Here is a 24716-nt window from a genome sequence, read left to right as displayed (position 1 = left end):
AATGACCCACAACTCAGCCCTAGAAGGGGAATATACAATACTAAATATGCATTCAAAATCATGACAATCATGCTAAAGCAGATAATAGTATCATTAAGTCTTTTTACAACTTAGTAGTCATATAAGGGACGTCTGATAGAGTAGAGATTACACATCATAAAACGTTAATAATGTTCACCAGAACCTAACTTCTTTATTTGTATGCTAGATGGCACTAAAGGTCCACAGATTGTCCTTTAAAAAAAAATGTATATCTATCTCTTCTTGGATGCTGATAAACTACATGAGGAATCTGAGGAGGCCCTTTCTTTCGGGGTAAAATTAAATTATGAATCACAAGAGATGTTTGAACTGTGGACCTTTTTTCATAATTGCAAAATGGGCTCTCTAACCGTGGACCTGCTTTATAGTCTATATATGATCAGTTACTACTGCTACCCTATAATATTATAAAAATCAAGGTCATTGATTGTATAATTAAGTTCTAGGGTTTTTCCCTTTTGGGTTACATTTTTTTGTGGTTTACTCACTAAAAATACACTGTTTTCTCGATTAATGGAAATGTATCTGGTTTGATCTGAATCTTTAATCAAATCAGTTTGTATCTGATGTGGAAACAGGAAGGTCGAGTCCTGCCGGAACCGGGCGGGTATAACCGCACTGCGGGACAGCGCCCCCTACCGGTCTGTTCCCGGCGCGTCGCCTTAAATCACCGAAACTCTGAAGGACTGGTTATGAAACGAAAGCAGCACAAAATCGCACAATTTCCACGTCTTTTCACAGCAGAGGTTCTTTGCAGTCAATGGGGATCGATGACTTTTGCAGCCTGGACGGGTCCGATCCCTTCTGGGTGAGTTTTATTATCTTCTTGTGGGAGATGATTTATACCCTTTGTGCTAAGATTAGAAACAACATGTAGCAGGATAACAGTGCTAGGCCATGGCAAGCCGGTCTGATCACCTATTATTCAATCACTGGGGATTGCTATTGTATTTTAAAGTGCGTAGGAAATATTGTACTGCTGATGTTCAGATGAAAGTATTATTGATATATGGAATTTAAGTTAGCTAAGTGTTAACATAAAAGACATCCGTTTATGTCGCTTTGTATTCATTGTAAAGGCAAGTTCGTTTGTATATGTGTTAAGTCTCGCTTCTTATTTAATTTTAAAGTGATGTATGCACTACGGGAAGATTCAAACTCCTTGCCCACTGCTATGACTAATAATACTACCCCTGTAGAAATGATAAAGTAAGTCAAGAACCGCGCTGTCAAGGCAAAACTATATCATTTCTGCAACTAGGGTCATATTTGTAATGCCTTTGAATTGTTTACCGCAGCCTATACATACATTACCTTGTGCTAGCTATAATGACGCTTTTAAAGTCTTGATAGCAATGATATGCAAATCAGAATTAAAAGCAATGATGTAATCCACAGCAATGCCTTCACCGTTGTTTGCTTTAAAGTGCTGAGGTCATGTGTCATGACAGGATCTAATGACGCCGCATTTTGTGTTTGCTTATGTAAAGTGACAGCTCGACAGCTTGCACAGGTTCCATAATTGACGTCCATTTTGACACAAACACATTGTGACAAAGTTGCCCTAACAAACGCGGCTACCTGGACACATCCCTTAGAAAGCCGGCCAGTAAGAGACACTAACATAGTACCAATGACTCGGTTGTTTGTGAAGAGGAACTACAAGTGAATCAAGTGCATGGCTGTTCTGCTTGAGCAGTGGGATTCAATACCTACACTGTACTTATTCACCCCCCGCCACTTATCCCAGCTGTTTGGGGGATTTATATGCTCTACTTGCACTCTTACTTTCTCTCCCCTTTATCTTTTTCTTTTAAAGCTAAAGCACTTTTCTCACACACAGCTGGAGTGTACTTTTCCTCAGTTGTGTAAGCCTCTTTATAAAGCCTTGGTATTTCAAAAAATAAAAGAAAAACGTTTTAAGATGAAGAATTAAGGAAGCTTATTGCATGTTTATATTTGAAGTGTATTATTAAAAGTACTAGTACATACCCTTTTAAGTACTGCACTGTGATATATAGGGAAAATATGCGCTTTACGCTTGAGTTTCATGACAAAAAGACACAAAGAATAATATACAAAATGAATGTAATCAATACCTATCCTATGAGACTTTATCTTTCTTCATTGCAAGCAGCTAGGTTTAATTTTCCCTGATTGGTCATATTATTTTACTTCCATTTTAGTGTGCCAGCTTAATCCACACTTCTGAAAAGGGGGGAAATGATTGGCTGTAGTCAAAACCCTTTCCATAACATTAATTTTCACATAGACACATAATGTCAAAGAATCACAAGGCAAGCTGGTGCAGTTGTGGGATAGCATGATGCGTGGCCTGGATTTAAGGATTTTACATGTGTGTGTTTGGGTGTATAAATCATGGCTCAGAGTATCTCTAACATAGGTTGGGATTCCTGTTTTCTTGTTAGGACAGTTTGTCCTCTAATATTGATGTTGTAAGAAGTTCAGTACTGATATGTTAGCAGCCATGTTTACAATAAATAGGGTTAGAATGTAAATGTGTTATTATTTTTTAACATAAAGCACTGCGTTGAAGTAAATGTGTAATTGCTGTCAATTTCCAGCTGGGTGGGACTGGAACACATTATTCACAAGGCATGCTTTATCTGATCTAGTATAGAACTAATTTGAAAGGCAAAATTCGTTGGATAAATGTGAACCTCTGTTAAGTGATGTTCACCAGTAATATTTTTGTACTCCTGTTCTGTGGTGAAAGTCGACTAAGTATTTTGGCTGTATTATCTGATAAGGTTTGTAATAGCTGACCTTTCATGTCTGTATAATTGATTCTACTATTTGTTTTCGTCTCTCCAAGTTTTTCATACATTTAGGTCTCGGTACTAAAATATTTGATAAAGTTGATACAAATAAAGAAATAGGACATTGAACGATTTTAAATCTGAAGGATGCCATAAATACCTCCATATTTTAAAGTTTTTTGGGAAATGTTATGTGACTCATCTCTTTAGGAATTTGTTGTTTTACATACTCCTTTTTTAATATAAACATATGCCAACAATTGTTACATTTACTTCCCTGGGAAGCAATTTTCATTGTGCGTTCTTCCGTTTTCATTTTCTTTCTTTCGCAATTTATGAGCAGCAGCTAATAATTCAACGTGAAGATTGTCCATCAGCAGTTTGATTCACTAATCTCCCTGTAACCTAGAAATAAATAGGATTTACCCTGGAGTGCTGTGACAACCTGTGACAAGAGAGACTTTTTAAGCTTTGTATGTTCTCTGTAATGAACTAGGCTACAGAGCCAGACCCCCCAGGTTCTCTCTGCTTCCTCCCTACCCTTTTTTTCACTGGAAAAAATACAGAAGATTACTATTATGATTAAAGTCTTGGTTGTTTATACCGTCATTGTCCGTATGCAGGAGCATCAGGTCTGAGCTGTAGGAAGTACACACTGGCCTTTTCGACTGCCGTCATACTGTGGAGGTTTTATCTGGTTTACTAGAAAGGTTTTTGCATCTTAAGTGTAAGCAATGGACCTGCTTTAACTTGATTCTTGTACAGCAATGGCAGGCCTCGAGTTTCCACACAGGTTAAATTCCATCAGTCCTATTAATTTCTCCTGCTTCTCAGTATTACTGTGTTTTAAAGCCCACAAACCCATCTGGAATTAACTTGATAATAGTTTTGCAAAAGAACAAAATCACTCTGCCTCCTTTTTCCTCCCCAGCCCATGTTTCACCACCTGCTTTCACCTCTTGATCTTGCTTATTGTCCACTTTCATCTCAGACTTGACCGCCTTATTTAATTATAATCTTTATAGGACTTTGGGTAATGCTGTTTAATAAGAAGTTTACTGAAATAAGTTTGGAAGGTTAAATGAGTGCCAGATGCATACTTGAGTTTCACACTGGACTCAAGGTTTTTATTCTTATTGGTTTCCTTTTTGGCAGAACTGGAACAAGACGTGGTACACCCCCAACCCGGACCTGACCCAGTGCTTCCAGAACACGGTGCTAGTGTGGGTTCCTTGTATCTACCTCTGGGTCTGCGCACCCTTCTATTGCCTTTACCTCTACTGCCATGACCGCGGTTACATCCGTATGACCCACCTCAACAGAGCCAAAACTGTGAGTATGACCGAGTGTCACTTTTTTCAAATGGCAACAACCACACATTTTACCTCTGAGCGAATATACATGTTGTCCACCTAAACTTGTCTAGTTCATGTTAAGTTCACGGTTTTCAGTTCAAATTCCACCAGGTTTTGTTCTTCCAGATACAATGGGTTTTTTTCTTTGTCAATTATGGCGTTTAATCTTAGAACGCTAGAAGTATGTTGATGAAACCTGAGCGTCCATTTTAAAAGTATATTGTGAAATACTATACAAAACAGGGCATGTGCAGCCGTTTAAATCACAGCTTGTTCTTCCCCTCCTCCCATTCTTTCAGGCTATTGGTTTCTTGTTGTGGATTCTCTGCTGGGTAGATGTTTTCTACTCTTTCTGGGAAAGAAGCCAGGGTACTTTGAAAGCACCCGTCTATTTTGTCAGCCCCACATTGCTGGGCATTACAATGGTAAGACTTCTCTCTCTCTTTATTACCACAAGCGATAAACCCACTTCCTCACTCCCACCCCCAACCCACATTTCTGATGAAATCCAATAATAATTAAAAGAGGGGGAAAAAAACAACAACAAATGAACCAAAAGAGGTTGCACCCTTTCAATAACATGTTCCGGGGATTTCTGACCTGGGATAATGAGATACTGTGCTACCCTATAATCTAAAGAAATAAAGGACAGGAAATATAATGAGCTGTGAGATAGGTAGGTTTGGAGGTTTTCTAACTGTTAAGACCTTTACACATGTTACACTTATGTTCACTGTGGTTAAAGTAATGTTAGGTGGCAAAAGCAGTATTAGTCACCATTCTAGTGTTCACAGTGTGTCCTTCCCTCTCCCTTTCTCTGTGCGTGTCTCGGGCAGCTGCTGGCCACATTCCTGGTCCAGTATGAGCGCTTGAAAGGGGTCCAGTCCTCGGGGGTGATGCTCAATTTCTGGCTGATTGCTGTGATCTGCGCCACAGTCAGCTTCCGGTCCAAGATTCTGCACGCGCTCAGTGAGGTGAGGGTTTGTGTCTACTTTCCATAGAGACTGGCGGCCAATATGGGGAAACCAGGGACATCGGTGCATTGCAAATATGTGCCTTCCTGTTTGCAGATGGCAGCTAACAATAATACAGTACCCAGTCTGTGCGCTGGGAACGCATCCTGACCTCGGTCTGGTGTATATGGCCAAATGAGCAAAATTTCAGGCGTTTGAGTCAGACACAAAGCAATAGCAAGTTCTCATGGCTGTCTTCTTTCATTCCTTTATGTGCTTAATTGTTTTATAACTCCAGGTTAATTTACCAACATATCAAACTGCACAGTAGGTTAAGTAAGCTGTGAAGCTGTGGGACAGGCAGCTCAAATGCTTCTCCAGCCTGGGCTTAAAGTGTATTTCCTATTCTCCTCATTCTGTCCAGCTGTCCAGCGTGAGTGTGTTTCGATACACCACCTTCTACACCTACTGTGCCCTGCTGGTCATCCAGCTCTTCCTCTCCTGCCTGTCAGACCAGCCCCCACTCTTCTCTCAGGCAGTCAAAGACTCGGTGAGTGGGCCTTTTTCTTTGAACTAGTTTCTAACTAGTTAGAGCAAGTTTAATTAATAATGACTGCTTTTGTTCCATTACAATAATATTATAATGCATTAAACTCCATAATTTGCTGAAGTGGATGTTCACACTGCCTGCTGATTTGGTCTGTTTCAGCTTATGTTACCAGATGATGATCTATCTGCTCAGTCTGGAATGAACTTGTTTTGCATATTCAAAAAGTACACAGTGATGAGAGAAAGTAGATATTAACTTCATCCCCTGAATGTGTCAAGGCAAGATAAATCAAATTTTGGATAAGTTTAATATTTGCTGATCAAAACTAGAAATTCTCACAATGAGTATAACAAGAAGGTGATGTTGTTGTCTTACAATTGATGGCTTATTCTCCGTTTCTTTCAGAATCCCTGTCCAGAATTGGGGGCTTCCTTTCTGTCCAGGATAACATTCTGGTGGATCACAGGGTAAGGGCTTTAGCTACACATCAATAAGCTTGTGGGTCGTAGTCTCTGCATCCAGAGCCGAGGCCACAGTCAGCCATTGTCAAGATGAACATGAGGAGAGGAGAAATGCCTTGATGCTGCTTTAGACTCTGCTGGTATGGTCCTGTATGTCTAAGCTTCTGCCCACACTGCTGCAGGCTGCTTGTGCAGGGATTCAGACGTCCCCTGGAGGACCGAGACCTGTGGACCCTGAACGAAGAGGACCGGTCCCAGAATGTGGTTCCCCACTTTGTGCGCCGCTGGGACAATGAGTGCTCCAAGGTCAAAAGGTCAGGGTCTGATAACTCCAAGGAAAACACTGTGTTTGTGTGACTGAGGGTCAGCTAGGGGCCTTGTCTGTGACATAACAATGTGTACACTGATGGATGTCCGACTGTAGTGTACATTTCACTTCATTGTTTACCCCAACTTTGTTTTTTTTCTCTCCATGTGTCAGAACCTTGGTGAACACCCTGTACTCCCCGAAGCGCTCGGCACGGGCAGCAGTAGCGGAGAAGAAAGATGGCGCTGTGGTGGAGGAGGCCGAGGTCCTGATCGTCAAGGATTCCCAGAAAACCCGCGAGCCCTCCCTCCTCCTGGCGCTGTGTCTCACCTTTGGCCCTTACTTCCTCATCAGCTTCCTCTACAAGTTCATCCATGACATCCTCATGTTTGTTGGCCCTGAGATTCTCAAGTGAGTGTCCCGCCATCCCACCCGCTCCATCTCCGAAATCCCAAATCTCTCTGAGCTCGTGCACATTTTCATCTGTGTTGCAGAATGTAGCAGTGGGGAGACCTTCATGATAAGCTAACAATTTTCTTGAGTTACTTATGGTTCGATTTATTTTTCTCCCCATTAGGCTGTTGATCCGCTTTGTGAATGACCCCAGCGCCCCTGCTTGGCAGGGCTATTTCTACACGATGCTGCTGTTCTTGTGTGCCTGTCTGCAGACCCTCATCTTGCAGAAGTACTTCCACGTGTGCTTCGTCACGGGCATGAGACTCCGCACTGCCGTCGTGGGGGCTGTGTACAGAAAGGTGAGGGCCTTTTGCTACTTGTGTGATTCCCCTTTATTAGGGCTGTCTAAACTGACAATGTTTGAGTACTAAACCACACTTCAGATATCCCTCATAGCCTATCTAAATTAAACCATTTGATTTGTATAAAGCCCATTACTTAAAATAAAAGTTGTTGGATATAACAAAGTACAAAACTGTCATTAAAAGGCCCTCAATTGCCACTGTTGTTAGCAGGCATTGGCCTTGACCATTATTTTAAACCATAGGGGTACAGTTAAAGTATGCAGTACATTATTACTGTACAAGTGTGCAAGATGTTGTCAGAAACATGATATAGTATAATAAGAATGAAACACTGCAGTGCTGCATGGTCATCTTTTAGTCATTTAGTTTAGGCCTAGACCAAATCAAAACTTTGCCCACCTACCTTTTTAAAATTAAATAGTCAAATTATTAACTTTAACACAAATGGAACAGTGATGTCATCAACATGGGCCAGATAGTCGTCTTAGGAAGTTCTTTATGTGGCATAGAAGATTTCAAACACTTTCACCCCCTTCATTTAACAGCTGTAGTCACACATCTAAAATGGTAGAAAATACAATAAAAATAGGACTGAAAGTCAACCTGGGATGTTTTGTACGCTGTGAACTATTGTATTGTACAGCTGTGCACTGTGTGTTTCAGGCCCTGGTGATCACCAACGCGGCACGGCGCACCTCCACGGTGGGCGAGATCGTCAACCTTATGTCTGTGGATGCCCAGCGCTTCATGGACCTGGTCACCTATATCAATATGATCTGGTCTGCCCCCCTGCAGGTCATCCTGGCACTCTACTTCCTGTGGCAGGTAAGGGGGGGCTCATCTCTTTGTGCACTTCTTTAAAAACAGTTGTTCCTGGAATGACTGGAATACAGTTTGGAAGACAGTATAAATTCAACTTTTGTTTGTTGATGTTACATTTAAATGAAAGCATTTAAAGCCTTGTGCTGTCAAGTAACCTGATTTTACACAGGGATCTTTTGACATGCAATTGAAAGTCCTGCAACAATGGGCTGGCCTACGTGTGGGAGAGTTATCTGGGGTCCAGTCTCTTCTCATCTGCTTCTTCTCCCTGCAGAATCTCGGCCCCTCCGTCCTGGCTGGCGTGGCAGTGATGATCCTCATGGTGCCAGTGAATGCTGTCATCGCCATGAAGACCAAGACCTACCAGGTGAGAGTGCTGTGCCCTGAAGGAGGGGGATGCAGCCAGCTTGAGAATCTTGTGACCAACTGAGCAGGACAGGAAGCCAGGGTGGCTGGTTGGCATCCTCCCAACTCCTTATCAGGACTGTCAGCCTTCCTGGCAAAACAAAACAAAACTGACGGAAAGATGGAAAGTATAAGATGTTCTTTGTTCGTGGCTGAAGTGTAGTGTAAGTTATATGACAGGGGATCAAGGGGTAAATAACAATGAGGTTGGAAGCAGGAAATGAAGTTTAATGATGCCTAAATATATACAAATATATTGGTGCAGCTGTGCTATAAGTATATTCATTCTCCTAAATGAAAGTCCGAGTGTCACAGTACAGAACTTATACATCGAATTCTAACCAAACACTTGGGTAACTGTGACCAGAATATGAATACTGTTGTACGTTTTATAAAAGTGAGCTGCCCTGAGTCTCTGTGTGTGTGTGTGTGAGCAGGTGGCCCAGATGAAGAGCAAAGACAGCCGCATCAAGCTGATGAACGAGGTCCTGAATGGTATCAAGGTGCTGAAGCTGTACGCCTGGGAGCTGGCCTTCAAGGGCAAGGTGCTGAAGATCCGGGATAGTGAGCTGAATGTGCTGAAGAAGGCTGCATACCTCTCCGCCGTGTCCACCTTCACCTGGGTCTGCACGCCTTTCTTGGTGAGTCATTCTCGGAACGGCCCAGAGCACCAGCGCAGGACTGAGCGCGAGGAACGAAGGAATCTTGGGATGGATGCGTAGTTCAGATCTTTCCTAAAGAGGACCAGAGTTGAACAAAATGTCTGGAGTTTGACTCGCTCGGTTTTCACTGCACACGTTAAATTGTGCTGTTTTATTTTTTCCCCCTGTAGGTGGCACTGTCGACGTTTGCTGTTTACGTTCTGGTGGATGACACGAATGTGCTGGACGCACAGAAGGCCTTTGTGTCGCTGGCGCTCTTCAACATCCTGCGCTTCCCTCTCAACATGCTGCCCATGGTGATCAGCAGCATGGTCCAGGTCAGCCTTCCTGTCTCCCTCTACGCCCTCTGTGCCACAGACCAGCTCTCACACCTTGAGGCGGAGATAATGATATGACTAAACAGTGATTATTCTGTGCTTCTGGTTTTTATTCGTCCAGTCATTGTCTCCCTGTAGGCGAGTGTTTCCTTGAAGCGTCTGCGTGTGTTCCTGTCCCACGAGGAGCTGGATCAGGACAGTGTGGACCACAAGGCCATCATCGGCTGTGAGTGTCCAACTCGGGGTTGGGGATGGGAGAGGTGGTGGTGGGCAGGGGTAATATCACAAGGACTTACTGCAGTGGAGTGCTGAGAAGTGTCCCAGCATATTCTCCTGGGTTCTTCATGTTATGTTGGGGAAATGCGAATTAACTGGCAGTATGAGTAAATGCTTAGACCAAGGGTTCGCAAAGTGTGGTCCTTGGCGGTCATCCAGCTGGTTCATGGGCCAATACAAAGGTAGTTTGATCTGGAAATATTGACGATGTTTATACCTTTTGTTTTGGACATTAATTCGTATTTTACTTCTATTTATTTTTAAAATGAAGTTGGGTGAACTACCCTGATTCCATGAAAGCAACATTTTTGATTTAAGTAAGAAACATTTTCTGTTTAATTATTTTCATTAACCGTACTTAATTTCTTACCAACTGGTTTATGCCGTTCCAACTTGGCTGCTGTACTGTTAAACACCACCTTTTTGCAATGCAGCACCATCAATCTCATTAGGGGAAAATGGGAGAGGGAGAGGAAGAGGGAAGTGCAGTGGCAGTTTTAGTAATCTGTGTAATGGTGGGATAAGATCTAAATGCCTTCTCTTAAAATCTTTTTTTTTTAGCTACATTATAAAAACTAAAAATATTCCGGTAATATGAATTGTTTTTAGAGGAAATGGGTGGTTCGCGGAAATGTTTGAATTGGCTCAGTGGTCAGTGGGCAAATAAAGCTGATGAAACACTGGGCAGTGTACAATTTGCACGTGTGAAAAGTTTAATCTTTTACAGTTGAGAGATGCAGTGTGGTCTTCTGTTCTTTCTGTAGCCACCGACAGCATCTCCGTTGTTGATGGGGTGTTCAGCTGGTCCAGGAATGACCCACCGACTCTGAATAGGTAAGGAGAGTTTCTGTGCCTTCACTCCAATGCAGTGTCATCAAGGCTGGAGACTGCATTGCAGCAGTTTTTATACTTATATGGGACCCTGCAATGCAGTCTCCAGTCTTTACAATTACTCCCAGCTGGGGCTCTATAAACGTTACTTAACAGTTGCTTCATATTGCCATTAGTGAGGATGACCTATTGATGTCTGTTCTGTTCAAAGCAGCAGCTTTGTATCCTATCATGTGCTTATTAAGAAATACGGCAAGTAATCTGAAGCCAAAATCTCCTTTACTCTGGAGGATGTACCCTGCTTGAAATAACTATAGAAACCATGATAAAAAACCCAAATCCCCACCACACTCCTCCCTGCTCCCTACCGTACTGCCCCTATCGGTTCCACCCTGGTTGTACCGTGGCTAGAGCTGTCCTCAGCCAGCCCTGCTGCTCTCTCTGCAGGATCAACGTGCACATCCCAGAGGGGGCGCTGGTGGCGGTGGTGGGCCATGTGGGTTCTGGCAAGTCCTCCCTGCTCTCAGCACTCCTCGGGGAGATGGTGAAACGGGACGGCAAGGTCTCTGTTAAGGTAAATTGCTCCAGCTGTCCTGTACTCACTCATTTCTCTAATTTATTAGCCTCTTCAGTTTTTATTGTAGTTTGTTTGGTTTTGTTCAGATTTTTTTTACTTTGGAAATCCCTCTCAGTCTGATTATTCTCTCTCTCATATTTCTGGGTCTCTTTGCAGGGTTCAGTGGCCTATGTGCCCCAGCAGGCCTGGATCCAGAATGCCACCATGCGAGACAACATTGTGTTTGGGCGTGAGAAGAAGGAGAATTGGTACCAGCGTGTGGTGGAGGCCTGCGCTCTCCTGCCCGACCTGGAGATCCTGCCTGCCGGGGACGCCACTGAGATTGGGGAGAAGGTAGGATGCCCCCAGCCCCCTATCCCACACCTGTCTCAAGGTCTAGGGCAGTCCTTTGTCTCCAAAAAATAATTTCGATTGCCCTTGGTCAGCTATATTTTATTTTCTCTGTTGTGCATCGTTGCTGTTTCTGACACACTCTCCATCTGTCTGTCAGGGGGTGAACCTGTCTGGGGGGCAGAAGCAGCGGGTGAGCCTGGCGCGGGCAGTCTACTGCGACTGTGCCGTCTACTTGCTGGATGACCCCCTGTCTGCAGTAGATGCACATGTAGGCAAACACATTTTCGAGAAGGTGATCGGGCCACAGGGAGTGCTGCAGGGCAAGGTAAGGGGCCGGCATGTAGGCCTAGGGTTTGGGTTAGCTGGGTTACCTTGTTACCTGGTGAACCACATGGCCTTTATTTATTAAAAGATCTGACTGAAACCAGCTCACAAGTTGTACTCGGTTTTTGTGTCCACAGCTCAGTACTTGAAGATACATATGTACTGCTCTTTTAGGGTTGTGTTAGATATGGAGTTTGATGTACGTTTTCTAGTGTAATACCCGTGTTGAAAAGTGTTTATAATATTGCTGTTAAGCAGTATTCATAATGGTTTTAAAATATTTGTTTAATAGTCTCCTATACAGTGTTAATAAGTGTTTAATTAACACTGTATAACAGGGATATTCCTGCTGTACAGTGACATGTTCGGTGTATTATAGGTGTGTCAAGGGGTGTGTGTGTTCTGTTAGGTTAATAAGGGTGTCCTCTTTGCAGACGCGTGTGCTGGTGACGCACGGGCTGAGCTTCCTGCCGCAGGCCGATCTGATCCTGGTGCTGGTGGACGGGGAGATCACAGAGATGGGCTCCTACCAGGAGCTGCTGGACCGCCACGGAGCCTTTGCCGACTTCCTGCACACATACGCGAACACTGAGCAGTCCAATGACGAGGGCCACTCAGGTGAGCAATGGGCGACTGTGGGCAGTTTCTCTGTGTGCTAAGCCCTGCCTGCGACCAAACTTAATCTTTCAGCCTTTGTCTGTATTCTTCACATTCATTTTACCCACATTTTAACGTCTGATTAGTGGAGTCCATAGTCCTCTTCCCTATCGGCCAGTCTTTGCTTATTATCCAGCACGCATCATGCTGCCAAATGTCTTGTACTTGGCAAGCAATCTCCAGCCAAGTCAGTATCGAGATGATTATGCCTTCCTCACTTTTGTTTGCTCAGCCAAATTTGAAAGCCAAGATTGCCCAAACCATGATCTTTAGTGAAGTATTGTTCTATGAGGCACAGTTTGGATAAGATTTGTTGTTTTGTCATTAAAGCCCTGAACTTGGTCTTACAGTGTTTTTTGTGGAAAAAATATTTGTATTATTTCTTGTATCTATTTAAAACCGAAAGATTTATTTGAGTTTGGCGGTACTTGTCATTGTTAATCTCTTTATACCCTTCTCCTGTTTGAATTATTTTTCCTCTCCTTTCCTTGAACATGTTGTGTGTGTATTTTTGTGTGGAATTTGTTTTATGTTGTCCCTTTTATTTTCCCCCTTTGCTGTTCAGAGGAAGGGAGTGAGAGAGAGGAGGAAATGGAAGGGGGAGAGCAGCCAGAAGGTTTGAGGGTCTTCTGGTCTCTGGGCCAGCAGGCTGCATGTATTGCATAAGAATTTGGGGTTTTGGTCTGAGGGGCCTGCAAAGAAGTACTCTGCATTGCTTTTACTCCAGAGCATTTAAACAGTTGGTGGGGCTGGTGCCATGGCTCAGATCCTGTTAGTCGAGTCTGTGATCTGCAACTTTGACTTTGTGAGTTTCTGCAGCAGACTGTGTGGTGTTATAGCTCTAAATGTAGCTTGTTCTGTTTGACAGACCCAGAGCACCTCTGCTTATCTCTGGCCAGTTGTTTAGTGCTTTAGGCTGGTGTTGGTGGAAAACCCTAGAAAAAGCAGAACCCACATCATTCAACGAATCTGGGCCAGTAATCCAAAAGATTCTACTTGTTCTGGAGACTTTTCAAGGGTTGGTCCTGCTGTGGTTAAAAATGCTTGTTGTATACGCCGCCTAGTGTAAACAATGTGAGTTTCTGCCTGTTTAGAAGTGCTATTCTGTAGACTGCATTCTTTAGGGATTTTGACCTATTTTGTGCCTTGTTTTTGTTTTGGTAGATATGTAATTTTCAAAGCCATCCTGTAAAACCTGCTGCTGACGGTAGAACCAAGAAAAGCATTCTGACCTATAATCCTTTAATGGCTCCACTACTTCTAGAACAAAGAACAACATTTGCTTCCATTGTGATATTGCATTTTTATTCAAACAAAAACAAACAAACAAAAGTTTAAACGACTCTTCCAGGACATGGTGATACTTTATTTTAGTTTTTATTATTACTAATTGCTTTAAAGCTCATGGATTGCAGGTAATGAGTCTGAAGACCAGTACGGGCATGTTAACACAACGTAAACTGATGAGGTGACTCTTGTTCTTTGTGCAGATCTGAACTCCCTGGGAAGAGAACAGAGAGGACTGGAGAATACAGGGCCTGCAACCCTGCCGAGGTGAGGAGGGGGTCAGACAGTTTGGGAAGCCTGGTGGGCCGAGTAGAAATCTACACATATCTGTATGTCTTGGCTTCAGCCTCCAACTGGGCTTCAAGAATCTGGTTTTGTTGGCAGTGAATTTGGTAATATTTTTTAAGATTCACATACGCAGCTTGGCCACTCGAACATTTAGATCAATTATTTTCACCAATGTGTTGGGAAATGGCTACTCACTTTGTATTTACTGTGTAATTATTCATAATGAAGGATATGATTTCTGAGCATGATTGTGCAGATTGCATGTTTGTGCCTTGTCCATTTTATTTAATGCCCATCTAGTGGGAGTAAAGGCGGGGGGGTTGTGTGGCTGATTGTTTAGGAAGCGTTTGCAGCTCCAGGGGCCTTACTGACCTGTGTGGGGACTTGTTCTTCAAGACTGAACAGCCAGAGCTCCAGCACAGGGGCCGACTCCATTAAACCCATCCTGAAGAGTGGTACCAGTGAGCCCTTGGGCAAAATGGAGAAACCAGGAGCTGGTACTATGGAGGCAGGAAAACTCACAGAAGCAGACAAGGCGAAGACAGGCAAGGTGAGAAAGAGGCCAAGAATTCTGCCAGGATCTTAGAATCATCGGAATGTATAATACAATTCTGTCGGCAGCTGCTTGCCTCAAACTTAGGTTTTATAGGTGGATATATGTCAGATACAACTGTAATTAAGGAACTTCTTAATGAAAGATGTACTCTTCTAGAAATTGTATCATTGTAGAAATTGTGAGGTATAATAGTGCATTGAGCAATGACACAGAGACGCACAAAAAATAAAAATAAGAAATCTCCCCAGCCTCCATGCTTTGATGCAGCAGGTTGTCAGTTTGTTTAATAATACTCGCAAACATCCTCTGTATAGACGTACTGTTCTGTGGGAAGATAATTCGTTTGGATACACACAGATATGAATTGTGGTGCTAGTGAGTGATGACGTGTGCTCTTTCCAGGTGAAGCTCTCTGTGTTCTGGGAGTACATGAAGGCCATTGGTGTCTTCCTCTCCTTCTTCAGCATCTTCCTCTTCCTGTGCCACCACGTCGCTTCCCTTGCCTCCAACTACTGGCTGAGCCTGTGGACCGATGACCCTGTGATCAACGGCACACAGCAATACACTGAGGTCCGACTGGGCGTGTACGGCGCACTGGGGATGGTGCAAGGTACGCTGAAAAATGCGATCTGTCTGGGCATTAGCCACGCATGGAAAAGGCTTCCTCTCAGTTTTCTGAGTAGATCTTCATTCATTTCTCCCTGAATTGGGTAATAGTTGTGTACATTTACCATATGCACATCCCTGTGTACATTGTAATGTTTTGTTTTACTGTTTTTTTTTTTTTTTTAGTTTATCTCTCTCTCTCTTTCTCTCTGCACACATTTAATAGAGTCTCATCTTGCCTTTTTATGGTCCTAAAATAGGCTATAGGATACAGACTGCCATGTGCTTTTGAGCAGTGCTGTGAAAGCTGTGCCAGTGGGTGCATTTGCAAATCTAAAGAGAGGTTTCTCTCTCTCTCTCTGTGTGTGTTCCATGCTCTCCCCGCGGTGGCAGGCATTGCTGTGTTCAGCTACTCGATGACAGTGTCCTTCGGGGGTATCCTGGCCTCACGATACCTTCACCAAACCATGCTGCACAACGTACTGCGCTCTCCAATGGCTTTCTTCGAGCGCACGCCCAGCGGCAACCTGGTCAACCGTTTCGCCAAGGAGACGGACACCATCGACTCGGTTATCCCTGGGATCATAAAGATGTTCATGGGCTCCATGTTCAACGTGCTGGGTGCCTGCGCCATCATCCTCTTTGCCACACCCATCGTGGCTGTCATCATCCCACCCTTAGGTCTGCTCTACTTCTTTGTGCAGGTCAGTCACCTCTGACCTCCCTGCTGTAAGGTCTGGAAAACCCCATGTTCAATTGGCAGATAATGACATCTGGAAAAGCTGTTAACACTTACTAGTTAAACCTATAATTGGTGCAACGAAATTGTGCAGAGATGAGCTGAATTGAAAACCACACACTGCAGCCATCAAAAACCAGGCAGTTCTACCATTGTGTATTGGAATGAAGCTGATTTCTCTTCCTACAGAGCTCTCTGGATAAGGACCCATACTGAATTTGTCTCTGTCATTGTACCCTATGTGTAGCGTTTCTATGTGGCTTCATCGAGGCAGCTGAAGCGCCTGGAGTCGGTTAGCCGCTCGCCGGTCTATTCGCACTTCAACGAGACCTTGCTGGGCACCAGCGTCATCAGGGCATTCCACGAACAGCAGCGCTTCATCACAGACAGCGACGGCAAGGTTGACTACAACCAGAAGGCCTACTATCCAAGCATCGTGGCCAACAGGTAGTAACACACACGAGTGTGTGATTTTGCATGTGCAGACTGTAGATGCATAATGAGGGGAAACCCAAACCTTTTTTGTAGTTTTATGGTTAATGGGCATCCTTAGGCCTTTTCAAAGCAGAATGCACCTACTTAATTCACAAAGAAACAGGAAATACAACTTACAAATCCTTATGCTTGGGTCCTTTGGCCGGTGAATGATGTATTTGCCCAGCTGGTCAAAATGCTGGATAATGCCATGACCATGTGGGATTGACTGTGTTGGCAGGTGGCTGGCGGTGCGACTGGAGTTTGTGGGAAATTGCATCGTCCTGTTTGCAGCCCTGTTTGCCGTGGTGGCCAGAGAAACACTGAGCCCTGGCCTTGTGGGGCTGTCCATATCTTACGCGCTGCAGGTGTGTCCTGGCTGAAATTTTAGAGGCACCGTTCGGTTTGAAACCTCTTCCATGAATAGCTAGATTCCTCCAAATTTGTGCTGAGTTTTTTGATTGTCATCCTGAAGGTCACAGCATCTTTGAACTGGCTGGTGCGGATGTCCTCAGAGCTGGAGACCAACATCGTGGCCGTGGAGAGAGTGAAGGAGTATGGAGACACTGAGAAAGAGGTAAAGGCTGATGACATACAGGGTCAGAGGCTTCATTCAGCCCTCTCCATTTACCTCCCCTAACAGCCCTGTTGATAACTCCTGCAGGAGTTATCTTCCAAGCTTCTCCTGTTCAGTGTTACACTCTTTCACGCCCTACAGGCTACAGTGAGGGGATAAAAGTATTTGATCCCCTGCTGATTTTGTACGTTTGCCCACTGACAAAGAAATGATCAGTCTATAATTTTCATGGTAGGTGTATTTTAACAGTGAGAGACAGAATAACAACAAAAAAATCCAGAAAAACGCATTTCAAAAAAGTTATACATTGATTTGCATGTTAATGAGGGAAATAAGTATTTGACCCCTTCGACTTAGTACTTGGTGGCAAAACCCTTGTTGGCAATCACAGAGGTCAGACGTTTCTTGTAGTTGGCCACCAGGTTTGCACACATCTCAGGAGGGATTTTGTCCCTCTCCTCTTTGCAGATCCTCTCCAAGTCATTAAGGTTTCGAGGCTGATGTTTGGCAACTCGAACCTTCAGCTCCCTCCACAGATTTTCTATGGGATTAAGGTCTGGAGACTGGCTAGGCCACTCCAGGACCTTAATGTGCTTCTTCTTGAGCCACTCCTTTGTTGCCTTGGATGTGTGTTTTGGGTCATTGTCATGCTGGAATACCCATCCACGACCCATTTTCAATGCCCTGGCTGAGGGAAGGAGGTTCTCACCCAAGATTTGACGGTACATGGCCCCGTCCATCGTCCCTTTGATGCGGTGCAGTTGTCCTGCACCCCCAAAGCATAATGTTTCCACCTCCATGTTTGACGGTGGGGATGGTGTTCTTGGGGTCATTCCTCCTCCTCCAAACACGGCGAGTTGAGTTGATGCCAAAGAGCTCGATTTTGGTCTCATCTGACCACAACACTTTCACCCAGTTCTCCTCTGAATCATTCAGATGTTCACTGGCAAACTTCAGACGGGCCTGTACATGTGCTTTCTTGAGCAGGCGGACCTTGCGGGCGCTGCAGGATTTCAGTCCTTCACGGCGTAGTGTGTTACCAATTGTTTTCTTGGTGACTATGGTCCCAGCTGCCTTGAGATCATTAACAAGATCCTCCCGTGTAGTTCTGGGCTGATTCCTCACCGTTCTCATGATCATTGAAACTCCACGAGGTGAGATCTTGCATGGAGCCCCAGACCGAGGGAGACTGATTAGTTATTTTGTGTTTCTTCCATTTGCGAGTAATCGCACCAACTGTTGTCACCTTCTCACCAAGCTGCTTGGCGATGATCTTGTAGCCCATTCCAGCCTTGTGTAGGTTCACAATCTTGTCCCTGACATCCTTGGACTCCCTTTAAGAGAGTGCTCCTAATCTCAGCTCGTTACCTGTATAAAAGACACCTGGGAGCCAGAAATCTTGCTGATTGATAGAGGATCAAATACTTATTTCCCTCATTAACATGCAAATCAATTTATAACTTTTTTGAAATGCGTTTCTCTGGATTTTTTTGCTGTTATTCTGTCTCTCACTGTTAAAATACACCTACCATTAAAATTATAGACTGATCATTTCTTTGTCAATGGGCAAACGTACACAATCAGCAGGGGATCAAATACTTCTTTCCCTCAGTGTAGGTAGTGTAGAGAATAGCTTTCACAAGGAATGGCTAAATATTTAACCGGTAGGGAGTTTACTGTGATGCATTAAGTCTCGGGCAATAGCTCAGAAATTGTTCTGGGATGTCCTCAGGCATCTTGGCAACTGGAAGATTCTGGACCTCCACAGGGCTGGCCCACAGCCGGCCGAATCGAGATGCGCAACTTTTGCCTGCGCTACAGAGAGGACCTGGAGCTGGCTCTCCGAGACATCACTGTCACCATTGAGGGAGGCGAGAAGGTGGGGTTGAGTATTGCAGTGGGATAGACGTGGAGTTGGATGGTGTGCAAAGCCAGGTCTAACTGTGGTGGGGATGGCTGTGTGCTATAGGTGGGCATCGTGGGCCGTACAGGAGCCGGGAAGTCTTCTCTGACGCTGGGGCTGTTCCGGATCATCGAATCTGGCGGCGGGGAGATCTGCATCGACGGCGTGGACATCGCGGGGCTGGGGCTGCACGACCTGCGCTCTCGCATCACCATCATCCCACAGGTGAGGAGCGTAAATGCACACGCTGAGTTTCATCCAAAAGAGCTCGGAAACATCTAGCTTGCAGAGCAAAGGCACTACTTTCCCAGACTTGCATAGGAAAGAAACACCTTACAGTACAAGGAGTGGCATCCAGTGCTCACTGCATCATTATTCCCTGTCTCTCCCAGGACCCTGTGCTGTTCTCCGGCTCTCTGCGGATGAACTTGGACCCCTTCGACTTGTATTCTGACGAGGAGGTGTGGAGGTCTCTGGAGCTGGCCCACCTCAAGACCTTTGTCTCAGGGCTGCCGGACAAACTGGAACACGAATGTTCGGAGGGAGGAGAGAACCTCAGGTACAGCCTGGGACGGGGGCAGAGCAGGGCTGGGCATGCAGCCTATCTTGCTTTCCAATCTCTCTGAAATCTGGAGCAGCGCCAGCTTGTAGGCCTAACTCTCCAGATTTATGCTTTCTGTTTTTTCATTTTTTTCCCCCATTTAAACTGATCTTGATCTCACTCTGTCTCTACCTCTGTGTGCAGTCTGGGGCAGCGCCAGCTTGTCTGCTTGGCCCGGGCTCTCCTCCGCAAGACCAAGGTGCTGGTTCTGGACGAGGCCACGGCGGCGGTCGACCTGGAGACGGACGACCTGATCCAGTCCACCATCCGCAGCCAGTTTGAGGAGTGTACCGTCCTGACCATCGCTCACCGCCTCAACACCATCATGGACTACACCCGGTACGGCAAGCATTCCACATTATATTTATTTAGTTCCCTGTATAATTAAGTCCAGAAGAAAATGGCAAGATGTTATATCATCTACAATTTGATCTTGTTACTTTTTCCACTGGGACTACTACTAGATCACTAGGTATCTTTCATGGCCAGTTTTTGACTTTATGAAGGACCACAAATTTACATATATATGTTTTAAAGTGTTAATTGTTAATTGTCTTGTCTGTTGCAGAGTTCTGGTCCTGGATAAAGGGCAGATTGTGGAGTTTGATTCTCCATCTAGCCTTATTGCCCAGAAAGGAATCTTCTACAGGATGGCCAAAGACTCTGGCTTGGTGTGACCTGAGGTCTCACCTTGGGGATGGACCACTGATCCATATGAACTCTCTTGATCCTTCAGCCAGTATCTTCCACAGGAAGAAGTGGTAGCCTGAGGGACCTGTGCCTGTCTCTTTGCACACTGCCCACCCACACATCCTGCTCTCCACTCTCCACATCTCCACTGCAGGTGGGCCAGCATTCAACGGCCAGCTCTGTTCATTCGGTGCTGGACAACCTCATATCATGTATACATACTTTCCACCTCCAGTCTTCGAGCTGCAATAATGCTCAGGGTTGTTAATTTCAAATAGATATTGTTTTAATTTTGTACATCCAAAGTGTAACTAGTCAAAGTTGCTTTCCAGGGTATGATCTGCAGGGCTCTCCCTGCCTCCAAACCCAGTGGTGGACATCAGAGATTTCTCTCATTTGTATTGGTGGCCTCTAGTCTCTGGGCTTTTCCAAAGATGTCTCTGATCTCCTCCACCCCACGCCACAGCCAGGCAGGGAGAGGGCTCAATGTGTTATCAGTCACCTGGTTTATCAATATTTTGCTCCAGGGTTGAGGGGGTCATCGTATCTTTGATTGACCGACCAAAAACTGAAATTGTGTATGCCAAAAACGAAGCTCTTCGTAGGCTCTGAAGGCCATGGTTGGGCATCTCTATGGTAAAGGCACTTTCTGTAAATTGTCTTAGACATGCAGGGCCAAGAATAGTCCTTAATTTCAGTTCTGGCTCTGTAAGGCTGCATTATTCCAATGATTAAGTGCTATGAACATGAAAAAGGACCTGGTTATGAATACCTGTATGACATCTGACAGACTTCTGATGGTGAACCTACATTCTTAATAAAGGCCGACTGATGTATTCAGTTGTCTTGCCAAAGGAAATTAGACCTGTGGACTTTCCCAATAAAGGATAAAGATGGCTGAGACTGTTCTAAGCCCACAGCTTCTCATATTGCCATATCACATGGGAATACAGTACAGTCTTCGTCATTTGTCTTTGGCTTCTTTCACTTGACTTTTCATCACAGGGCTACCTAGGCCTAAATGCACCCTCTGTATCTCTGATTGATGTTGTGGCTCAGATAGCTTTCTCTTTCTTCTGACTTGTAGTTAAGGAACTGTAAAATAGAGCTGACAAGACAGGGCTTCACGTCACCAGCTGAAGCTCTTTTTTCCGGTTCTTGTGGTAGGGATAAAATTACAGCCAGTAAGCCGTAGATCATTGCCTGACCATGGCTGCATTTGTGTGGTGGCACATGTATCTTAAGCCTGGATGTGTGAATAAGGGGCTTCTGCTGGTAGAAGTGGCCATCTCAGGTGTTCTAGTTACTAATTGATTTGTTCCCAGTAGCTTCTATATTGTGTGTCCCAGCTGAACAAATGTTACATGAATGTACCAGTGTATTTCTTGATTGTGTGTCCACTGTCTGATGAACAGTGGCATTTTTCATGTTTTATATATATTTAGGTCAATTTAGGGGAAAACAAATATATATATTTTTTCTTTCTATTGTTATCTTGATTTGTCATAAGATATGAAAAAGATTAACCTGATAAAAAGAAAATGCTATTTAATTTTGCATATTTATATTATTGTAAATATTCAGGGTATGACAATTTCTGCTGTTGTGTACATTTAGCCAGGCTTCCGAGTGAGCATCTTATTTTGTATCAGGGAAACCTGCCGCACAAACGATAAAAGAGAAATAATGAAAAGTTTGACATTTTTGTTAACGTTTTGGCTGCAGTGTGGTGATTTGTTTGACTGACCAGTTTTATGATCATCATTCTGATCAGTCATCCTGGGATCTGTGATGCCACTGTCCTCCAGAGGGCAGCATTGGTTCAGAGTCTGGTATGAGAACCCAAATACATAACAATTCTAAGCACATTGCATAATTTACTGATGTCATTGAAAAAATTCTGATGTTGTTCTCTAGCTATAAGGCAGGACATGTTGTGGTTTACCAAAGCAATGCCAGACCCACTTAATGCAATAACTATTTGGAAATGTTAATTAATAGTTACGTTTTGCTTTGTTTTCCTCTGCATGCAGAGCAAATTCATCTTACCCTCTGATTCATTCTCTAACACAAACAAAGGCTGAGACCAAAGTTTTTCTGTTCCAGATCGCATATTACAAGCTTGTGTCCTATTTTCACTTTATTTAATGTACAAAGTCACCTTCTACAACTAAAACTACATATTAGGGTACAGAGTTATACTTTTCCATTATGTTGTAAGTCGCCCTGGATAAGGGCGTCTGCCAAGAAATAATAATAATAATAGTAATAATTTGTGGGTAGGTCATAGTTTTAATTTAGCCTAGGCTTAACTTCATAACTTCAACTTTTATTAATGGTTTGTGTGTCTCCAATGACATGTATCAGTCTTGCTTTTTACCTCCATAGTTCACCTAAAAGAACCAGGTAGCAGATCAAGAGATCTAGTTTAATAATTTTTCTCCAGGATATTTTTGCTTTCAGCACCCAGTTCTGCATGTGTGCAGGTAAAAGAATTGTGCAACACCACTGTCGGGATTTACTCTAACCAACATCTTACTCCTAAGTTACAAAACAACTTGTCTGCTGAAACAGTTAATCAATTGATCCCCGTTTCCCTCTTTCCTCACAGGTGCATTGGGTACAATGCTAATGTCCATGACAAAGACAATGTTTTACACTAAAGGGGCAAAGCAGGACAATAAAACATCAGTACAATTCATTTAATGCCATACATTAGACTGAATTAAAAACTAGGATTTAACTGTACATTTTAAGACTGGATTTAACAGTGATGACTACCTTTCATGATCTAATATGGGCTGGGAGACCAATCCACTGTCTTGAAGCCACAGCACAGAGAGCGCAGTCTCCCAAATTTAGGACGCCTGGTTTTGACCAGGAGAGCATTGTCAGGAGCCGGTATACTGAAGTCCACAGGGAGCTTAACATTTTAATGGGGTCTGATGTGCTGAACTGAATATTTGTGTACATCATATTCCTCCAAGTATGACAGTCTAACTCTGCTTTTGCATTAGCCTGTGGCCTCCTGCACATCTGTCCCAGCCGGATGAGAGGGACCGCTGTGCAGGACTGCGGTCACAGTAGTTGACAGCCATGCTATGTTTGGATGCCACAGTCATTGTCTGGCTGGAGCCCTCGTGATGTATATGGCCAATTGCGCTGCTAAAGAAATGACAAGGTATTGAAACTATATAATGAACGCAAATGAAGAGAGCGTAATGGAGGGGTGGACAGACTAACAAGCTGTAATGTATCATTTGGGTGACTTGCACGATGAAGGATATGGTCACCGCTGGGCCTGTAGCTCTGTGGGTTATGAAGTCATATACCTTATGGTTATCCCGTCTTCCCAATGTAAGTTTTATACGTGATGAGTGGGAGATGTTTAGGATAGTCTGCTTAGTAAAATCGAAGAACCTAATCTTCTAAAATCTTGGAAGTGTCCCAATACTGCAGTATACATAATCTGAATATTGGTGTATTTACAGTGAAGGACTGAAAATATATAGGAGTTAGAAGTGGAAACGAGGCTGTTGTATTCAGCAACAATTGTTCCTCAATCACTGATCAGATTAAAACGTTCACTATACACTGATCTGTACGCTTTATATTCCGAAAAATGCAAGGGAGTCGGTATTTGTAATGTTCATTACCACTTTTTGAGAATTACATTGTACTAAGGAGCTGTACAATTGATTGAAACTACAACATTTTGTGAAATATTCATTGTCATCGAGAAATGACCATGAATAGGCTGCACGGGAAAACTTGCCTTACAGTTAATTTTTATTATAAGGTAAGAACAAGGGATACTTATACTTATTTCTTCAAAATGTTAGTGAAAATGTTTTTAGTTGTTTTTTATGGGTTCTGTTAATTAATGATTATATCAGACTCTGCTGTGTAATGCAAGTTTTTCTTGAAGTTGCTGTCTTTTTTCTTATAGTAAACGCTAACATGTTCTACGGTTTTGTTTTTAACATCTTCAATATATTAAATGTTATTCACTTGGCGGTGTCGTGCAATTAAAATATTGGGTTTTTAGTTCCTGATAGGTGTATCGTGCCTCAAGTGTAATTGTCAGTGGAAGAGGTAATCTAAAACAATGGCAGTGTTTGTTTCCAAAACAATTATCGTGTAATCTTGTTGAGATAACTAGAAAACAACACATTGGTTACTGTAACCGTCTGTCTAAGGAATCCACTACTGTATTTATATAAATCAGCCTTAAAATGGAAGTATTAACATTCATATTGACTGTTAATCCTTTGCTGAATTTAATTATTTATTGTGAGCAATTCGACAATGCTAATTTATATATGTATCTTCCTTGACGATTTTGTTTAAATGCTTTATTTATTATTCTTTTCCTAATTAGATTTTAATTCTGCAGGTTTTGTTCTGCAGTACAGGAAGTCCTACCAGCCTTCTGGCATTACAGAGTGGTTTACTGAGGTTTGTGTCTGAGTCAAACACATTTCATAACTTTGTTTTCAGTCACTCTTGTTAAAATATATATTTATATTTTCAAAACATTCCACAATTATGGATACATGTGGCAAACATAATTGTATTGTAT

At 43.4% G+C, this 24716-nt stretch overlaps 1 protein-coding gene across 2 annotated transcripts; it reads left to right on the top strand.

Moving 5' to 3' along the window:
• Positions 1-673: 673 nt before the first annotated feature.
• On the top strand, positions 674-21845 carry abcc1 (ATP binding cassette subfamily C member 1 (ABCC1 blood group)). Of its 2 annotated transcripts, XM_066689852.1 has the most exons (32): positions 674-850; positions 3978-4154; positions 4477-4602; positions 5014-5151; positions 5555-5680; positions 6086-6147; positions 6324-6455; positions 6623-6859; positions 7026-7203; positions 7873-8034; positions 8306-8398; positions 8874-9077; positions 9269-9415; positions 9554-9641; positions 10456-10525; positions 10970-11096; positions 11256-11432; positions 11590-11757; positions 12191-12374; positions 12979-13029; positions 13904-13967; positions 14385-14538; positions 14947-15154; positions 15544-15854; positions 16137-16336; positions 16605-16731; positions 16839-16940; positions 18673-18819; positions 18910-19068; positions 19236-19402; positions 19589-19783; positions 20013-21845. In XM_066689852.1, exons 1-32 carry the CDS (start codon positions 803-805, stop codon positions 20119-20121), a joined length of 4638 nt encoding a protein of 1545 aa, XP_066545949.1. In that variant the 5' UTR covers positions 674-802; the 3' UTR covers positions 20122-21845. The 2 variants fall into 2 exon arrangements, with proteins under 2 accessions (XP_066545949.1, XP_066545950.1); XM_066689853.1 differs by lacking the exon at positions 12979-13029.
• The last annotated feature ends 2871 nt before the right edge of the window (positions 21846-24716 follow it).

Source organism: Amia ocellicauda, chromosome 17, assembly GCF_036373705.1.
Source record: "Amia ocellicauda isolate fAmiCal2 chromosome 17, fAmiCal2.hap1, whole genome shotgun sequence".
NCBI classification, from domain to species: domain Eukaryota; kingdom Metazoa; phylum Chordata; class Actinopteri; order Amiiformes; family Amiidae; genus Amia; species Amia ocellicauda.
The sequence above is the reverse complement of the archived record's forward strand: the minus strand, read 5'-3'. Positions and strand labels throughout refer to the sequence as shown.

Coding starts and splice junctions, on each gene's coding strand:
- abcc1 (XM_066689852.1), top strand. CDS start 803: ATGGGGATCGATGACTTTTGCAGCCTGGACGGGTCCGATCCCTTCTGG. Junction 18,820..18,909: donor CCATTGAGGGAGGCGAGAAG/GTGGGGTTGAGT, acceptor TGTGTGCTATAG/GTGGGCATCGTGGGCCGTAC. Junction 19,784..20,012: donor ACCATCATGGACTACACCCG/GTACGGCAAGCA, acceptor TGTCTGTTGCAG/AGTTCTGGTCCTGGATAAAG.